Source organism: Panthera tigris, chromosome F3, assembly GCF_018350195.1.
Source record: "Panthera tigris isolate Pti1 chromosome F3, P.tigris_Pti1_mat1.1, whole genome shotgun sequence".
Taxonomy (NCBI): Eukaryota; Metazoa; Chordata; class Mammalia; order Carnivora; family Felidae; genus Panthera; species Panthera tigris.
In genome coordinates, this window is record NC_056678.1 from 1 (window position 1) to 20426 (window position 20426).

Sequence of the window (20426 nt, forward strand, 5' to 3'; positions counted from 1 at the left end):
TATTCATCAATTGTTTTGTTGCCTAAGTATACAAGTAACTGTGGTATTTTTGTGTTTTGTTTATGCATTTTCATATACTTCCAAATGGGAGACAGTACCCCTATTGTGTTACTTTGATCTCTATTTTAATGTTCAAGGTGACTGTATCATGAGTTAGTATATGCTAAGAGTAGCTTCAATGGAAACCATATTTTGTTGTTTTTGTTGTTTCATACATTTAGTAAGCCTGATGTTTTACATCAGTTTTAAGTTCACAGCAAAATATAATAGGAAGTACAGAGAGTCTCCATATACCATACCATGCTCCCGTACACGCCTAGCCTCTCCTGTTGTTAACATCTTGCACGACAGTGGTCCATTTTGAGTAGGAATTTTTTTTTTCAGTTCCTTGGTTGAGTTTTGAGCGAGAGAGCATGCATGCGTGTGAGCAGCCAAGGGGCAGAGGGAGAGGGGGGAAAGAATCCTGTGCTGTCAGCCCAGAGCCTGATGCAGGACTTGATCCCATGAACTGTGAGATCATGACCTGAGCTCAGATCCAGAGTTGGACGCTGAACCAACTGAGCCACCCAGGCACCCTGACAACAGTGGCGCATTTTCTCTGGACACGAACTCTTCATTTGGAGGCCAAGTCTCTAATTTGCATTAGTGTTCAGCCTTGGTGTTATACATTCTATGAGTCTTAACATGTGTAATGATGTGAATCCACCTTTGTGGTACCGTGTGAAAGAGTTCCACTGCCTGAAAAGTCCTCTGTGCTGTGCCCGTTTCTCCCTACATTCACCCCAACCCTTAGCTCCATAGCCTTGCTCTTTCCAGGTGTCATGTAGTTAGAATCATAGAGTGGATGTCTTTGAATGTTTAGAAAGTGAAAATATCCTGGTAATTGAATGTAGGCATTCAAGATATTCTTTGCCCTTTGTTTTGTTTAGTTGCTCATCAGTAGAGGATCTGATGACCTCTGCCTTCCATGACAAAAAGTATGATTTCTCTAGATGTGTGTCACCTAATGGGGAGGGTTGAGAAAAATGACCTCATGAACCACTACAGAGCACTCACATTGGGATCATCCTCCTCTGTGATGTGCGGTGGGTCTAGATAGACTCTCTAGCAATGGAAGGAGACAGCCTCAAGAGGTTAGAACTATATCAAAGTGGAATGCCAAATCTTTCCTTCTTACGTTGCCATTGGAAATAAGACGAGGGAGAGTCTGTTTGCTATGGTTTGGCCATGCTGCAAAGTACAATAGCTATAGAGCACACTTTGTGAGGGGGTGTTTCCTCCTAAAACTGAAGAGTGTCTGCTGAAGAGCTGGGGAAGTTCTGCCGTGTTACAGCAAAATAAAGATACTCTCTTTCAACTCCTCTAGTAGTGGAAGTCCAGAAAAATCATGCTAGTTTCAGTCTGACATTGTCAGCTCATGATAATCATTCTCCTAACGATACCAGTTTCCTCCAGTGTCACAGTGTCGGTCAGTGATGGCCATTGTAAACATCAGTTCCCCTGTAGGTGTCAAATTCTGATAAAACCCATTCTTGCTCTTGGTCAATATAGAGGAGAAAGTAAGATTTCTTAGTGCTTTAAGCCTACGAATGGTATAATTACCATTCAGTGTAGTGTGGTTTCCAGGTGAGGTCCCAAAGCAATACTTTTTAACAAATCATAAGCCGTACACTTGTAATTTTCCTCTATTTTTCGATTGTTGATTTAACCTGTATTTTGCTTTCTTCTTTAGGAGCAGATAAGAATGCTGAGGAAGATTCTATAGCCAGGTAGGATTTTTGTGGATTTGTAAAAATGACATTTGCTGGGGCACCCGGGTGGCTCAGTCGGTTAAGGGTGTGACTCTTGATTTCAACTCAGGTTTGTGAGTTCAAGCCCCATGTCGGGTTTTGCGCTCACAGCCTCCTTGGGATATCTTTCCCGATTTCTGTGGGCACTCACTCTTAAAGTATAAAGGAATGAAATGAAATGAAACGGATAATGAAAGGAAAGGGAAGGGAATGAATGAACTGAAAATATGTGTCTCCTAAGGGAACGCAGAGAACAAAAGCAGTTGTTGCGTGTTCTACACTGGACCAGACACTATATCCTATGGGTAACATCTGTTCAGTTATATAGTCATTGTATAGCTTTGCCAAGTAGCTGTGCTGTTGTAGCCTACATTTTATTACTTTGGCAACTGTGGTTCAGGGAGGTTGATGACTCGACCATGATTCCATAGTTAACGGGTAGCTGAGGGGCTTTGCCCATCAGCCCGTGAAGCTTCCACATCCATTCCCTGGTTCCTCAGCAGCACTGAGATGAAGATACAGATCCTAGCGCAGATCAACTCAGAATGTCAAAAGTAATGATGTCGGAACACTAATTTAGGGTTTGCTTAAGAACCCAGGTTAGTCCAAGCATTTGGCCTCATATATTTGACCACTGGTGCCAACCAAAGTCATTAGTGCAGTGGTAACTAGTCCCTTGTTTTTACCATCCGAGATTTTAGGGTGGATGTCAGCTATGGCCATGGTGTCAAGGCTTTTCCATAAAAAGCAAGATGTCGTCAGGCAACTCCTTACATGTAGTGATATCCCCTCTTCTTGAGACAAATGAGTTTTCTGTAAGGGAAGGATATCTAGTTGTAGACCATGTTACATTAACTAAACTCACTCTCTATTTCGAGGATATTGCTATATGATTCTCTGTTGCCTAAGTTCCCAGGCTGGTTTCCCTTTGGGCTAGTATCCTTGTCTAGTTCTAGGAAGCTTTTCGGGTTTTTTTGGAGTTTTTTTTTTTTCCAATGACTTTTTGTACTGTGTTTTTGCCTTTTGACTTTCTTCTCTTTTTTCCTTGGTATTTCTTCTTTTTTTTTCCAATAATTTCCCCACTTCTGCCATTTAAGGACTCTCCATTATTCCAGAGGCCAAATCAAAAGCACTTAGAGTCTCCAGATTTAGGGAACCTCAGAGATTAATTCCTCAAAACACCCTCTGGTCCGTCAACCTATGTTTCACCTCCTTGCCCAATGGTTGTTTCCCTGGAGAATTGGAAACTCAAAAGAGATTGAAGTGACCTATTTGGATATGATAAGTGACAGAAATGCGATTTAAATTCTGGTTTTCTTTCTTTCTTTCTTTCTTTCTTTCTTTCTTTCTTTCTTTCCTTCTTTTTTGTCTTGATCTTGCAGGCAACTGTTTTAATAATAGAAGGCTGGGGAGTGGGTCTAATGAATACAGTGAAGGAGGGTAAGAATCGAATTAGCAGAGGAGACCAGGTTTCAAGGAGAACAACACTGAGTTGGTTAGGAATACGAGTTTGAGAAAAGATGTCAGAATATGGGGGGTTATGCCAAGTGAGATAAAGGTGAATGACAGGAATGAAGGACCCAGGATTAGGGGAGTTGTTTAGAAAGGCATATTCAAATAGAGAGTTCAAGAGGGTCGTGATCAGTTTTCTGCTTTTGTGTGTGTTGGTTTCATTAAAGGTGCGAGCATACCTCAGATTTTCTGATGAGAGAGATTAAAAATCATTTGAGCTTCTGGGAAGAGTCTGTTTACAGCAGATAGAAATATGATATCCCCTACTTCCACCCCAACTGAGGGAGGATAGCTTAGATCCTCTCAAGGAATTGGGGGTGGGGGTGAAGATTCCGAACATCAGAGATGTATGGCCCAAGGCAAGCTGTCTCCTCACTCCACCTCTTTTCCTAAATCTGTGATGCCCTTCCCATGTACTTGCAGGGCTGGGCAGGGGTAGGTCTGACTTGTGAAATCAGTAAGGGAGCTTCATCTGGATCGGTGATAACATGCCTATGTTGAGGTGACTGTGTGGATGAGTGAGACTCCCAATTCGCTTGTTCTCCAGGAGCAGGACATGGTCCCTACCCTCGGTCATTGGAGCCCATCCTTGTTGTAGGAGTGTATGGCTTCATAGGCTACAGATTGAAAGGTTGGGGAATGCCACAGAACCGTGCCGAAGAGTGATGTAGGAGTGGGAGCTCATAGGGAAGAAAATATTCAGGCAGCGTATAGAGAAATAGAGGCACAACTACCAGGACCATTTTGATCACAGTCTCCCTCCTTGGGTAGCTGAATGCCCCTGAAGGCTTGGAGTGTCTTGCTAGTTATTATGGACCTAAACAAGGCAAGACCAGTGTGGGAACAAAGTTGGCCTTGGGAACTTTGAGTCTTTCAATCTCTAGTTAGTACTACCACTCATAACATAGAAACCTAAACTTCGATACGTTTACTTAAACGGAGGTCTACGTGACACACAATGTAATATGTGATGCAACAACTCTGGATGTTTCACCGTGATCGCCATAAGCGTAGCTCCCATCTGTTAATGTATGAGGCTATTACGATACCACAGGCTAGATTCCCTATGCTGTACCTTTGAGCCTTGTGATTTATTCATTCTATAACTGGAACCCTGAACTTCCCTCTCCCCTTCCCCCATTTTGTCCATCCCCCCACCTCCCCTCCCTTCTGGCAAGAGTCAAATCTCTGCATTTATGGGTGTGTTTCTGCTTTTGCTCTGTTTGTTCATTGATTCCCCTTTTTACATTCTACACAGAAGTGAAATCATAGAGGATTTGTCTTTCTCTGTCTGACTTATTTCACTTATCCTCATGCCATCTAGGTACATCCATGATGTTGCAGATAGCAGGATCTCATTCTCGTTTAGAGCTGCGTAATATTTCATTGTGTGTGTGTGTGTCTGCGTGTGTGTTTGTATGTGTTTGTGTGTGTGTGGTATCCAAACAGTATTGTGGGTACTGGCGTACAAAATAGCCTCATTGCTCAGTGGAATAGAACCGCAAACCCAGACATCAATCCACCACTGTATGGTCAGTTCATCTTCCACAAACAGGAAAGACTATCCAGTGGGGAAAAGGCAGTCTCTTCACCAAATGGTGTTGGGACAACTGGACAAGCCACATGCCAAAGAATGAACCTGGACCAATTTCTGTACCATACACACAAATAAACTCAAAATGAATTAAAGACCTAAGTGTGAGGCTTGAAACCATAAAAAAAAAAAATCCTTGAAGAGAGCACAGGCCGTCATTTCTGTAACTTTGGCTGTAGCAACATTTTACTATTTATGTCTCTTGAGCCAAGGGAAATAAAACAAGAATAAAGTTTGAGGACTACTTCAACCTACAAAGCTTTTGCACAGTAAAGGAAAGAGTCAAAACTGAAAGGCAACCTCTGGAATGGGGGAACAAATTTGGAAATATGTGGCAAATCCAGTAAAGGGTTAGTGTTCACAATGTCTAAAAACTTGATTCATGTCAACATCACCCCCCTCCAAAAAAGCCCAGTTTACAAATGAGCAGTACACATAACCAGACACTTTTCCAACGACAACAACAGATCGTCAACAGACACATGAAAAGATGCTCCCCCAAACTACAACGAGATACCACGTCACACCTGTCAGAATGGCTACACTCCAAGACACAAGAAGCAAGTGTTTGCGAGGATGTGGAGACTAAGGAAACCTCTTGCACCGTTGGTGGAAATGCAAATGGGTGCGGCCCCTGTGGAAAACAGTATGCAGGTTCCTCAAACAATTAAAAACAGAACTCTCCTATGATCCAGTAATTGCACTACTGGATACTACCCAAGAGAATACAAAAACAAGAATTCCACGGGACACACGCACTCCTGTGTTTATTGCGGCATTATTTCCAACAGCCAGCGCAAGCGTCCATTGACAGCTGAGTGAACGAAGAAGAAGCCCTATATGAATGTATGTGTGTGTGTATATGTATGTCCATACACACACACACGCACACGCACACGCACATGCACACACACACACACACTGTAATATTACTCAACCATAAAACAATGCAATCTTGCCATTTGCAATCACCTGGATGGAGCCTGAGGGCAGTATGGTAAGCAAAGTCAGGGAAAGACAAATACCATATGATTTTACTCATGTAGCCCTTAAGAAGCAACAAACGAGCAAAGGGAGGAAACAAAAGGGGAGACAAACCAAGAAATAGGCTCTTACCTGCAGAGAAGAAACGGATGGTTGTGGAGAGGAGGTGAGTGGTGGGAGGGGTGAAAGAGATGATGGGGATGAAGGAGTGCCCTTGTCATGATGAGCACGGGGTGAGTATGGAGTTGGTGAATCACTATTTTGTACAACTTAAACTACTATAACTCTGGATGTTCCTATTACTGGAATTAAAATAAAACTTAATGACAAAACCAGAGGCCAACTTTTCATTATACCAAGAAACTTCGTGGAATAAACAGATAGGTGCCCTTTCCCTTAACTTTTTTAAATTTTGTTTTTAAATGAATGAACATGTGTTTGTTGTATTTTTTTGCTCTAAAGGCTTTCCGACAAACCTGGTCCTGACGATTCATGGTCTACCTCATCTAGCCAAGACTTAGATTTTGGTACCAAGGTAAAGTACCCTCCTGTGAAACTCACTTTCCTGCTCTGAATTGAGTTTTCTCCCTTATTCACTCTGAAAATTTAAGAGGAGCCTGTGTATCATCATTTTATGTGTGTCATGGGAAGTTGGCAAGAACAAACCACTTTACAGATACATGACGCGTTGAATGTTTTGTTTTGTTTTGTTGTACTTTGGTAAATCCTACAGGTGGAGGCTGATAAAAGAATGGGCTGGAAAATATATAATGACCGTCAAATTATATTGGGAAAAGCTTTCCCACAATGGAGGCAATATGACGTTTGCTTAAGGATAAGGATTCTTACTGTGATCGTAACATGACTGATAATACTCACGCCTAAATGAAACGTGATTGGGTCCAAGTATCTATTGTAGGTTGCCCCCCGCCCCGGGCAAGTTTTATTTTGGTGAGATACAGGATTTTCCTTTGGCTCTATCCTTTGTTCTACATTTAGAATAAAACCATATTAGAAAATGTAGAAATCTAGATGTTTACATTATTTCTCAACATTTACCTTACAAAGGTGTTCCCCTGTAGTTTTGAAATAACTCCATGAAGAGTAAGTTAAAATTGTGCATCTCCCCGGAGAATACGTATTTTGCTGAAAAGAGTAGCTCTATGGGCAGAGGCTCTTCATAGCCAAGGTGTCAAATTTCTAATTTCAGAAATCTTGCCCATTCTAGCTTTGAACACTATCTCCTCCTAGTCCTTGTGTCAGATTCTAAAATTTAAAGTTTCAGACATCTGATATTTATTTCAGTATTCATTTCAAAGCCCCTAAATCATGATAAGCTCCTGGAGGTTAGGAAACGCACTGGTTTGACTCCTGGAGCTCCTAAAATAAAGTCTTGCTTGGAAGAAGCAATGTCATGGTTTTTGAATGTGAACAAATGAGTAGGGAAATGGAATTCCGTAGAATGGAGTTTGAAAAGTAACAAAATACGCATGATATATCACAATTAAATATGTGAATTTAAAAAGTCAGGCTTCAGTTTATATTCCGTTTTAGTGTTTAACATGTATACACGCAAATGAATTCTATTGAGGCAATCAGGAGTTACATAAGAAAGAAGGTTACAGTATATTTTTAGTATCCTCCCATTGTGAGCTTAGAAGTGCAGGGAAAAAGTCCTCAGCCTTTGTTGGTTTAACCCCATCTGTGTCCCATTACCTACATCCTTTAAAGGTTCCCATTTCTTCCTAGAATTCTCATTCCCAATTCTTTCTCCATAGTGAATGTTGACGTGTTAGGAACCTCTCTTTTTCTGTTCTTTTGTTAGTCTAGTAATAATTTCTAGCTTTTCGGAAGCGATAGATGCCAGGAATTGAACAATTTATTTATAGTGAAAAAAATTAAATTCTTTATTACAGTATTTATAACCAGATAACTGTAGAGTGATAAGAGTCAGTATTATTAGGGATATACTGTGAATCAAAGCCTCTCTTTTACCTAAATATTATATAGATAGATAGATAGATAGATAGATATGGATATAGATAGGTAGATAGATATATATAGATAGATATAGATACAGATTTATATAAGATACACATATATACACATATATTGTTACACTTATGTATAAACACACTTATATGTGTACATATTTATGTACACCTATACATACACACACACACACACATATGTGTATATATATAAAAGGTTTAAAAGTGACTATTGTTCATAGTATATTCCCAATCCTACTTATGTACCTGTTGGAAAATATATGTTGTTTCCACTTACCTTCTTTGGTTCTCATTTTTCCTTTTCTTTTTTCTCTTAAGCTCATGCTTGATTGATTGGTTATGTGTTGTTGTTGTTGTTTTTTTCCTTTTCCCCTCCTCCCCTCCCCATGCTTTTTACGATATTTTAAAATTTTTTTTAAGTTTATTTATTTTTGAGACAGAGAGAGACACAGAGTGCAAGCGGGGTTGGGCAGAGACAGAGGGAGACACAGAATCCAAAACAGGATGCAGGCTCCGAGCTGTCAACACAGAGCTCAACGTGGGGCTGAAACCCACAAACCGTGAGATCATGACTCATGAGCTGGAGGTGGATGCTGAACTGACTGTGCCACATATGTGTTCCCTGCACCGGGCTCGTTTTTAATGGTTTACCCCTACCCTAATTTGTACTTGCAGAAACTATTTCTTTAGTGTGTGTTCTTTTAGTACATCACTTTCTGTCAACTCCATTGTCAACATATTGGTTATGGAATTCTACTGTCTGTGTGTAGATTCCATCCATGACTCATTGCCTCACAGGGTTTATTATTCTTGTTTTTCTCTTTCTTGGAAGGGGCTGAGCTAAATGTTTTTGAAATGTTTGCATTTCTCTTGTAAAGGGAGGGAGAGAGAGAAAGAATGAGCAAGTGCTCGTTGTTGTGATCTGACAATATGCATGGTATGATCTCAGTCCTTTTATATTTGTGGAGGGCTGTTTTGTGACCCAGGATGTCACTTGGAGACATTGGAGAATGTTCTATGTGCACTTAAGAAGAATGTGCGTTCTACTGCTGTTGGATGAAAAGATCTTAATATATCGGTGTTGATATCCATGTATATAAATGTATATATATGAGGCCAATATATATCTATGTATATCTGAATACATCTGGTCCAATGACACATTGGATCTGTGTTTCCTTACTGATTTTCTGCCTTGACGATCCGCCTATTGCCATGAGTGGAGTCTTAAAGTCGTCTTCAATCATTGTGTTTGTATGTATACATTTAATCATGTTTGTGAGTAATCGATTCATATGTGTGGGCGTTTCACTTTGGGGCCATAAACATTTGCAATTGTTAGCTCCTCTTGATGGATAGACCCCTTAATTATGATCCAATGCCCTTCAGAATCTGTTACTACAGTCTCTGATTTAAATTCTAGTCTTTCTGGAGGAAGTGTGGCGACTCCAGCTTTCTTTTGACTTCTAGTAGCATGATAGGTGGTTCCCCATACCTTTACTTTGAATCTGGAGGTGTCCTGGGGTCTAAAATCAGTGTCTTGTTGACAACATATGGATGGATCTTGTTGTTTGGTTTTGTTTTGTGTTTTACCCATTCTGATTCCCTGTGTCTTTTGATTGCGGCATTGAGTCCATTCCCATTCAGAGTGATTAGTTAAAGATATGGATTTAGTGTCATTGTGTTATCTGAAGGTTTCATGCTTTTGGTGAGGCCTCTGGTCCTTTGTAGTCTCTGCTGCTTTCCACTCACAGAGTCGCCTGTTAGGATCTCCTGCAGGGCTGGTTTAGTGGTCATGAACTCCATTAGGGTTTGTTTGTCTGGGAAAGCCTTTCTCTCTCTTTCTATTCTAAATGACGGCCTTGCTGGGGAAGGGATTCTTCGCCGCAGATGTTCCCATTCAGCACATTGACCGTTTCCTACCCCTCCCTTCTGCCCTGCCAAGTTTCTTTGGATAGGTCTGCTGCTACCCTTATGTGTCTTCCCGTGTCGATTAAGACCTGTTTGTCCCTAGCTGCTTTCAAAATTCTCTCCTTATCTTTGTATTCTTCCGGTTTCGTTATGACATGTCGTGGTGTTGGCCTGGTTTTGTTGACTTGGAAGGGAATTCTCTGTGCCACCAGGACTCGGATGCCCGTTTCCTTCCCCTGATGAGGGAAGCTCTCAGCTATAAGTTGTTCAAAAAAAACCTTCTGCCCCTTTCTCTCACTCTTCTTCTTCTGGGACTCCTAGGACCTGGCTAATATTTCATCTCACCGAATCACATAGGTCTCTAGTACCTGACTCGTGGTCCATAATTTCCTTTCTTTCCTTTCTCTGCTTCATCTTTGTCCACAATTGTATCTTCTGTTTCACCGATGCTGTCTGCTGCTTCTCCCATCCTTGCTGTCACTGCATCTAGGTTACTTTGTATCTCCTTTACACCATTTTCAGCATTCATCGTGATGATTCTTTAGGTCCTTGATCTCTGAAGCAGTAGATTGTCTGCTGTCTTCTATGCGTGGTTTCAAGCGTAACTATGCATCTTATGAGTGTCATTCCAAAAATGTGCTCACATATATTGTTTCTGTCTCTTTTGAGCCTTTCTCTGGAAGTCCTTTCTTTCCGGAATTTTTTTTGAGGAGAAGTCTTCGATTTCGTTGTTCTGGCTAGATTCCTGCCCTTTATGTGTTTTAATAGCTTGTTCTGTGTCCCATACCTGCGAGTACTACTATATTAAAAAGAGCTCCTACTGTGTCCAGGGCCTGGCAGTTGAACAAATATTTTTGGAGTATGTTGTGTGTACTCTTTCGGTGGGTCTTTGGCTGCTGTTCTCGCTACTTGGAATGGTGGTTTGGGCCTTCCACCAGGTGTGCTTTGATTTGTTTGTTGAAGTAATCCTGGAAAAAAGGAGAAGAATGTGGTGAAGAATCCTTAGCCCAAACAAAAAGAGAAATGACTGGAGTTGAAAAAAAGACCAGGAAGTGCCTCAAAGGAGCTAGAGTTCATCCAGGAAGAGAGGGAGGAAAATTAAGAAGGAGATCTAGAAAAGTATAGAGAAATTGCACAAACAAACCAAAAACCAGAACACAGCAAGAAAGGAAATAATATATATAGATCTATCTATATATACCTATATATAGATATATAGGTATATATATATATATATATATATATATATATATATATATATATACAATTAGCTTTGCCCCACGTCAACTCGAGACTACTAGGCTGTTTCCGAAGGGAGAATAGGAAAGAGGAGAGTAGAAAGAGAAAAAAGGGGAAAGAGAAGAAAGGGAAAGCAAACTAAAGAAATGATGGGCGCCTGGGTGGCTCAGTTGGTGAAGCGTCCGACTCTTGAATTTGGCTCACGTCATGTTTCGCTGTACGTAGGTTCTTAACCCCCATCAGGCTCTGCAGTGAGAGCATGGATCTTGATCGGATTCTTTCTCTCTCCCTTTCTCTGTACCCCTCCTGCTTGATCACTCACTTTCTCTCTCAAAATAAAGAAATAAACATTAAGACAGAGAATAAAAAGATAAAAAGAATAATAATTCAAATGAGAACAGACAAACAAAGGTAGAAAACCAGAGGAGAATTGTCCATTGGTACCTGGTACTGGTGGCTGTGCTGGTCTAGAGGAGGGGCTGTCTGGTCCCATCAGTGTCAGTCTAACTCCCACAGAGAGCAGTTATGAGGCACAAAGAGGCAGGGTTTTGTGTAATTGGCCTGCCTCCAGTGAACCTCACTGTCCGTTTCCTGAAGCCCCACGATGTTGGTCATGGAGAGAGAAATGGCGACACCCCAATCTCTCCTGACCACACGAGGTGTCTCAAAGCTCACTGTTTAGGCCATCCTCACAGAATATCCTGGGGGCCTGGCTCCTCTTGCTGCAAATTCTCCTGTGCTCCCTGAGCACTGAGCTGGGATTCAAAACCCTATAGGATCCCGCTTTACTCAGACCTGGTTTTGGAGTAGGACCACTCTGCCCAGTTGACAAAGGGTCTCTGGCTCATGCCTGCAGAGTCTTTTTCCCTTGGGCAGGGCAATACCTCCCCTTTACACCATACTCAAGGTGTTCTCTCCCAGTGTTTCACTGAGAGCCTAGGGGCGGCTCCCTCCCCACCAGGCATGGGAGGTTGCAGCTCTTTTCTAGAGAAAGTCTGGCAACCTTGAAAATTCTGTTTTTTAGCCTCTAAGGCTGTTTTGCAAAGTAGAAACTGGCTCTCTGGACCTCTCCTTGGTCTGTGGTCCGGACAGGTTTTATCATATCCAAATACACTTCCCACAGCCTCTCTCTCTACCTTCCTTTCGTTTCTCCACCAAAGGGTTTCCCCCACTCCATGCCTATGCGTACCATTTTATTTCTCCCAATCCGCATACACACCCTTCTGTCCCACCAAGCTGTGTCTTTGCACCTGTGGAGATTTTTCTGTCCCTCTGCAGCCTGTATTCCTGGTATTCCAAGTGTTGTGACCTCAATACTGCTGTGTTTGAGGGTCAAGGGAAATTCTGATCACTCTCCTCTGCCATCTTTCCTCCTCCTGCCTCCTTTTATTTTCCTTTTCACAATTTCACACTTCTGTGTAGGTTTGCATTATTATATCAGTTTAATATGTTTTATAGATATTTACGATGGGCTTTTCTTACAGGAAGTGTATTGATCTGAATTTTCTCTCTTTTCCTTTTTTTAAAGTTTATTCATTTATTAATTGTAGAGAGAGACAGAGAGAGCATAAGTGGGGAGGCGAAAAGGGACAGAGGGAGAGAGAGAAAATCCCAAGTAGACCCTGCACTGTAAGCGCAAAACCAGATGGGGGGCTTGAACCCATGAACTGCAAGATCATGACCTGAGCCAAAATCAAGAGTCAGGTGCTATCTGAATGAGGCATTCAGGCGGCCCTAACATTTTCTTTGGAAGTCCCCGGGTACTTTTAATTTAATATGCCTTAGTTTAAAGACATTGTTTCTGACCCATTCCCTTTCCTCTTCCCTGACTCTTTGTAATCTGCTCTGTCATTTGTGTTCCCTAACCTAATAAATAGCAGCCCTGGAACAGGAAATGTCCTGGACTCCGAACTTCCCTGAAATCACCGTATCCAGTCAGTCACCACATTCGATATTTTGTACCTGCTTACCATTTTTCATATGTTATTCCTGTAATTCACTCACTCACCTATAATTTTGCAGTACTCTTCTGGTTTTGCTTCCTTTACGTTTGTCCTACATGGCTGCCAGAGTGACCTTTCTAAAATATACTTGTGACGATGTCACTCCTCTGCTTATTCAATGGATCCCCATTACCTGAAGGTGAAAATTCATGTTCTAGCATAACACTGCTCTTTTTTTTTTTTTTTTGGTTTAGTCCTGATGTTCTAGTAATATCTCTCTATCTATCCCATTCCCAATAACTCTGTTCCAGTTTTGCCATATTGCATAGGTGTTGTCACTTACTATATTATTTCATACTTGATTCTTTTGCCATTATAGAATGCCCTTCACACCCTCCCTGTGCACTTTGTCTATCTTTTAAGATACAGCCCTATCTTCCCAGCATTTCCTGAGCTTCCCAAATGTAAGTCTTTTCTCCTTTGTGCGTTCACTGTATGTTATTCACTTCCCTTGCAGAACTAGTGGATGTTATTTTTCTGTCCTTACCTGTTTTCATGAATCTCTACTGCTACTAGCATATAGAACAGACTCTGTCTTTTATTTATATTTCCAGGTCTTCCCCAGATCGTGGCTATGACTTGACAGATACAGTATGTGCTTGTCTTTTTGAGTGGGTGAGTGAATGACCAAATGAATCAATGTGATATTTTTCTGAAGTTGGGTTTTTGTTTTGTGCTGTTTTTCTAGGAAGGAACATCAAAGTCAGCAATGGAAGCAAAAGAAGATGGTGTTGGTATTATTGAAAATGTGCCACCAGAGCAAGCAGTTAATGACAGTTTGACTTCTGCTGGTGGAGTGCATAAAAATTACAGAAGCGGTAAGCTAGTGAATCTCTGTGAGTTGTTTTCCTATGATTAAATGCTAGTATGAAAAAAATCTGGAAGTATGTAGATCCAAATATATTATCCTTTTTTCGTGAAGGTATTTTTCTGTTGCTATCTTTCTTTAGAAGTATCCCAAGTACTACCCCCTTTTACTTGCGGAAAATCGTGAACCCCCTGAACATTTTTCTGCTATTGCTTTTATTTTATTGAAATATTCATGAATGGAGATAGACTTGGGTATGTGTTTAAAATTCATAGTAACACATATTTTCATTAATTTATCTGTGACCCTATTCTGTAGATATCATGTCAGCAATAAAATTAGGAGAAGAGGAAGATGTAGAATCACCTTCTCTTCCTGAGGTACTTTCTTCTTCTTATTTTTGAGTATAGGCATGGAGTGATGTTAAAACATCCAAGAGATGCGTTGACTTTGACTTTTGAATGACTAAAATAACATCGCAGTCATATTTGTAGTAATATAAGTAAAGTAATGATGACGTATTCTAAGGTGACAACTAGGGAAGGAGGTAAAAAAGTCCTGATCTCTTAGGCCCAGGCAGCTGCTGCATAATGCTACAAGTGCTGTATTTGAAATCAAAGACATGCTAGCATCTTGGTTCCGTCACTTCCTAGCTGTGGGATCTTGGAAAAACTTGCCTCAAGGTCAATGACCTCGTTCCTAAAAATGGCACCAATACCCACCTCTTGGTTATGCATAATGAACAAATGTGGCAATGTTTTGTAACCTGTAAAGGGTGCTATAGAAACAGAAGACAAAATGATCACAGTGGCTTTTAGTGACTTACTAAATATTGAGGATACTTTGTTTGGTGAATGTTTGTTTATTGTTGAGAGTGGGGTGGGGGAGAGAAGATCCGAAGCAGGCTCTGCACTGAGAGCAAGGAGCCCAATGCAGGATTTGAACTCATGAACTGTGAGAACATGAGCTGAGCCAAAGTTGGGCGCTTAATCAACTAAGTCACCCAGGCCCCCAAAGAATATTTGTTTTAAATGTGAAGATGTCTGAAGGCCAATAAAATGGTCGTAGGGTCCAGAAAAGAATGGGAAATTAGGAATGGGTTTTTGATTTTCTAATTTGGCACTATGTTAAGTTCCGGTAATCTCTTAGGGGAGATATCATATAGGTATACAGTTGACCCTTGAACCAGGTGGGTTTGTACTGTGGGAGTCCACTTACACACAGATATTTTTCAATAAATAGAGTACCATAGTGTAAATGTATTTTCTGTTCCTTATGGTTTCTTTTTCTATTAATTCTTTCTTTTGAGAGAGAGAGTGAGTACAGAGTACGTGGGTAGGTGAGGGCAGGGTGAGAGAGAGAATCTTAAGCCGATTCACACTGCCAGCATATTTCTTTCTCTTTGATATTAATTGATTTGGCTGCTAATAATTTAAAGATTTCTAATTCTCTAGTTATTAATCCTTAAAAAGTACTCAAATGCACTTTAGTGCTCATTATAAGGGATGGTAAGCTAAATAGTTTTTAAGGTTTGTAACATTAAAAATCATCTAACTTATTTTTTGGTCGATTTAACATGTAATGAATTGTTTAGTTCCAAAAACTGACAAGCTTAAGTTTATGAGTTCATATTTTTCTTCTGTCTTTGGCTACGGCAAGTTAGTTTTCACTTCTTACAGGAAGTTACAATCCAGTGACTTGGGAACAGCTAAACATAGATGAAGAAAGTTAACAGTACAATTGTAATTATTTTCTCATTTTTCTTTGTCCGTACTTGATTACTTAAGGACAAGGTGTTTTTACAAACATGTATCCTGGCAGAAAAGACATGTGAAAATCAAAACAAGGAAATTAACCATCCATTTTTGCAACTGCAAAAAATTACTCAAGGACCAGCAATGAATAAGGAATGTGATAGGGAGCATGATATATCTCTATATTTAAGACATGCTTCTTTGCAAAACTTTGAGGAAATGTGGATCAAATAAGGCAAATTAGACTGGAAAAATAGCTTAAACTCATCACCAGTGAGTGAAAGCTGAAGTTTGGTGAAATTTGTTAACAATACAGCATTCCTACTCATCTTGAAGAAGAACCACCACGGGGTCACTCTAAGGAGGAACCAACTGAAAGGAAATACCTTTGAATTGGACAAATACTGTACTTGACTGTGAGGAAGAAGATGCATTTGGAGTGTCTGTCTTGGTAGTATTTCAGGCATTTCCTGAACAAAAAGAGCCTAGTCTTTTTTTTTTTTTTTTTTTTTTTTTAGAATATTGGTAGGATATTTATTGAAATTATGAACCGCAGAATCTAAGCAGGTCGTGGGGAAAAGGGCAGATGAAAAAAATTCTCTTCTTAAAGAAGAATGTTGTAATAAGTTTAGGAGCTAGAAATGAAATTTTGACCTAAACATCTTTAAGATGCACAGACACACACACACACACACACACACACACACACACACACATTTCTTTCTTTTTTTTTCCAATATATGAAATTTATTGTCAAACTGGTTTCCATACAACACCCAGTGATCATCCGAAAAGGTGCCCTCCTCAATGCCCATCACCCACCCTCCTCCCCCTCCCACCCCCCATCAACCCTCAGTTTGTTCTCACTTCTTAACAGTCTCTTATGCTTTGGCTCTCTCCCACTCTAACCTCTTTTTTTTTTTCCTTCCCCTCCCCCATGGGTTTCTGTTAAGTTTCTCAGGATCCACATAAGAGTGAAACCATATGGTATCTGTCTTTCTCTGTATGGCTTATTTCACTTAGCATCACACTCTCCAGTTCCATCCACGTTGCTACAAATGGCCATATTTCATTCTTTCTCATTGCCATGTAGTATTCCATTGTGTATATAAACCACAATTTCTTTATCCATTCATCAGTTGATGGACATTTAGGCTAAAAAGAGCCTAGTCTTGAAAATGTCATTCTCTCTCATTCATACTCTGGGTCCCCAGAATATGCTTGCCAGTGATCTTCTAAGCTTTCTTTAAATGAAAGCAAATCATCCGGGACATATAAATCAAAACCACACTGAGATACCACCTCACACCAGTCAAGAGTGGCTAAATGACCAAACCAGGAGACTCTGGATGCTGGGGAGGATGTGGAGAAACAAGAACCCTCTTGCACTCTTGGTGGGAATGCAAACTGGTGCAGCCACTCTGGAAAACAGTGTGGAGGTTCCTCAAAAATGAAAAATAGATCTACCCTATGACCCAGCAGTAGCACTGCTAGGAATTTACCCAAGGGATACAGGAGTGCTGATGCGTAGGGGCACTTGTACCCCAATGTTTATAGCAGCACTTTCAACAATCGCCAAATTTATGGAAAGAGTCTAAATGTCCATCACCCGACGAATGGATAAAGAAATTGTGCTTTACACAATGGAATGCTACTTGGCCATGAGAAAGAATGAAATATGGCCTTTTGTAGCAATGTGGATGGAACAGGAGAGTGTGATGCTAAGTGAAATAAGTCATACAGAGAAAGACAGATACCATATGTTTTCACTCTTTTGTGGATCCTGAGAAACTTAGCAGAAGACCATGGGGGAGGCGAAATGAAAAAAAAAAACAAAAAAACAAAAAACCTTCGAGAGGGAGAGAGGCAAACCATAAGAGACTCTTACAAACTGAGAATAAATTGAGGATTGATGGGGGATGGGAGGGAGGGGAGGCTGGGTGATGGGCATTGAGGAGGGCACCTGTTGGGATGAACACTGGGTGTTGTATGGAAACCAATTTGACAATAAATTTCAAATTAAAGAAAGAAAGTAAATCGGACTATGAAAATGAGAACAAACCAGATATTGAGCATCTTTTTAACAACAATGAGGATTTTTTAAATGATATAGAAAATAAAAAAGTAAAGAACCCACTAGTTACATTTAAAGTGAAAGAAGGCCAAGAGAGTTTGACATGCAAATGGCAAAAAATATGGACCAAAATACCACCGATTGTATATGTGCTGCCGAAACGAGCACGACCACCGATTATAAATTAGACCTCAGTCTAGTGATTCATAGAGCCTTTTTGATTTGTGGCTTGCCTGCTGCGATGTGATGAAACACATGGTTCAAACAAAAAAGCATGATATTTCTGCTGTCACAAACACTTACGAGAAAACAAAACCAGTACAAGACTTTTTTCCAGAAGCCATTATATGCAGATAATGACAGTACTCATAACTATAAAAGTATTGATTCTGAATTAGAAATTGTGAGTTCTTCTTCAGCATCTAGTTTTCCAGCATCTGAAGTACATCTAAGTGAAGAATTACATCAAGATATGCAAAGGTTTAAGAATGAGATAGGCATGTCACAAGTAGAGTTCCTGTCTTTGGAAAGAGAGAAAGTTCAACCTCCAAAAGAGAAGGAGGTCCGCCTTGATATTACTCTTGTTTTTTCTCTTTAGCAATTATCTGATCCATTCTGATTTTCCACTCAAGAGAACAAGAGTGTGCATACAATGGAATTGTCTAAATAAGTAATTGTGTCTGGAAATAGATTATTTCTGCTATCTAACAAATAGGAGTTCAGGGAAATATTCTTGTGATTTGTTTTCCTTAAAGTTTCTGTGTCAGTCTTCCAAGTAGTATATGAACTGGGAAATTAACTTAACTATATAAGTACCATGTGACCTCATGAACCAGAATAACCATAAAGAAACTGCTTAAAAAACATAATAATCTCCAGGTTGTTTTTTTAAAATATATTGGCTTAAATATAAATTGCATTTCCATGAACAATAAAATGAGAAAGAAGCAATAACTAAGAGAAGGAATATAAACACATGTTTCCAGCTAAAGCAATCTATGTATTGCTTCAGTATGTGTCTGTAGACTCTGGGTCTAGGGTTCTTGCTTGTCTAGCAAGACAGCAGTGGGATGCAGGGTTACAATGGGAGAGACAGCTAATGTCCCGGAGAACACACGAGCCCGGATTCAGTGTCCTTGCTCTGTTTTTAATAGGATCAGAAGGCTTCCAAACATGGTGATGGACGTGCACAAAGAGACAATCTGTGAACATGACCTCATGGGCATGAGGGAAAGGGGGTTTCAAGATACAGGGTGTTAGGGGTTAGGGTCAATGTAAAACAAAATCCTGGCGCCTGGCAGATGGTTGTTAACAGCTGACCTGAGGCAGCTTCTCTGTTTATCTTAGCTAGTCTAGGGGAGAAGACAGATGCTACCCCAGGATCCACAAGGCACCTTTCTTTTGCTAATTAGCACCCCTCTGGGCATCTTCACCCTGCAGCCTACAGCCTATAGCCCTATTTACCTGTTTACTTAATTTGGTCCTTCCTTCCTGTGAAAGCAGCTTTCTGCCATAGTACTAAATTGGGGAGCGTGTCCTCCTGAATATCTAATCTTGTTTACCTCTCACACCTTGGTCTTGGAGCCTTTGCCCCACCCTCTCTATACCTAGATACCTAATATTGTTTACCCAAACTTGGGTGTGAGCATCCTATGGCTTTGTAATTTTCTATGCCTGGTTAACCCATCAGTGCAGGCTCAGGGAATTCCTAAGCTTATTCCCCACAAAAATAGGCAGTCTTGTCTGCTTTATTCACAATCTTGGAACTTAGAATTTCAACATGACCCCTTTGAGATAGGCTTAATAACAGCTATTTGTATTATCACCCCTTTTTTCACATTTTTTTAATCTCATTCTCAGACGTTTTTGTTGAGTCAAACCTTCACTAAAGTATGATACCTTTTGGCCTGTATGATTTTTACCATGTAGGTAGCATAAACCTTCAGCAAACCTTCAGTATTTAACTCCAAGGGAGAAAACTGAGTTTTGAGATGTGTGGACTTTAGAAATAGACAAAATCTAGAGATACCCTCCTTTAAAAGAATAAGTAGCTAATCTCCTCGTCCCCTATCAAGGTATTAATTTACTGTGCCAAAGTCACACTTTTCATGCATCTGACTAATTTAATGAATTTGTGGTCATTTCACTGATTCAGCATTCAAGAATTGTATCGTCTCTTTTGGTGCCATAAAATGCTAGGGAATGCCACTTTAAGAACTTGGGACAAATCATTTAACCTTTTTGAGTTTTACTCCCATTATCAGTAGCAAATGGGATTAAAGGTGATCATTACTTTTATACCCTCTCCCTATAAAGTTTTATGGTTATTGAATGTGAGATTCGGAGAGCATTACTAATTTCCCAGAATTCCACCCTAACATCTGTTTCACTTTGTTCCTTTTGTGTTGTGGCAAACTTTGGTTCATAAATTTTAGGGGACACTGTCACTTTTTTTTGAGAATCTTAGGATCCAAAAGAAAAAGAATTGTAAAAGGCAGTCAGGGAAAGAATAGCTTCGTGCAGAAAGAGGAAAGCTTCCTGGTTTTGTTACTGGAGCACCTCCATGTCACATGTTTTAAATCTGGATGTTGTGTTAAACCCAGGTGGTAAGGATAGAAAAGGACAAATTTTGTCTCTTGTCTTTTTATTTCTTTGTATCTCTTGGTCAGATGGGGTGGGGGTGGGTGGGGAATTCTCAGTAGCAAAGTGTGGATATGAATAAGAGTACAAAATTAAGAAAGCCCT

The 20426-nt window shown here is 40.3% G+C and overlaps 1 protein-coding gene across 1 annotated transcript in view; it reads left to right on the plus strand.

The window, feature by feature from the left end:
- Positions 1–521: 521 nt before the first annotated feature.
- The window catches only part of LOC122235726 (ankyrin repeat domain-containing protein 26-like), a 91180-nt gene continuing 71275 nt past the window's right edge, over positions 522–20426 (plus strand). The window contains exons 1-4 of the mRNA XM_042975465.1: positions 522–1769; positions 6343–6415; positions 13734–13863; positions 14172–14233. Of these exons, the coding sequence (XP_042831399.1) occupies positions 13755–13863; positions 14172–14233 (171 nt within the window). The 5' untranslated portion in view covers positions 522–1769; positions 6343–6415; positions 13734–13754. The remainder of the gene's footprint in view (positions 1770–6342; positions 6416–13733; positions 13864–14171; positions 14234–20426) is intronic.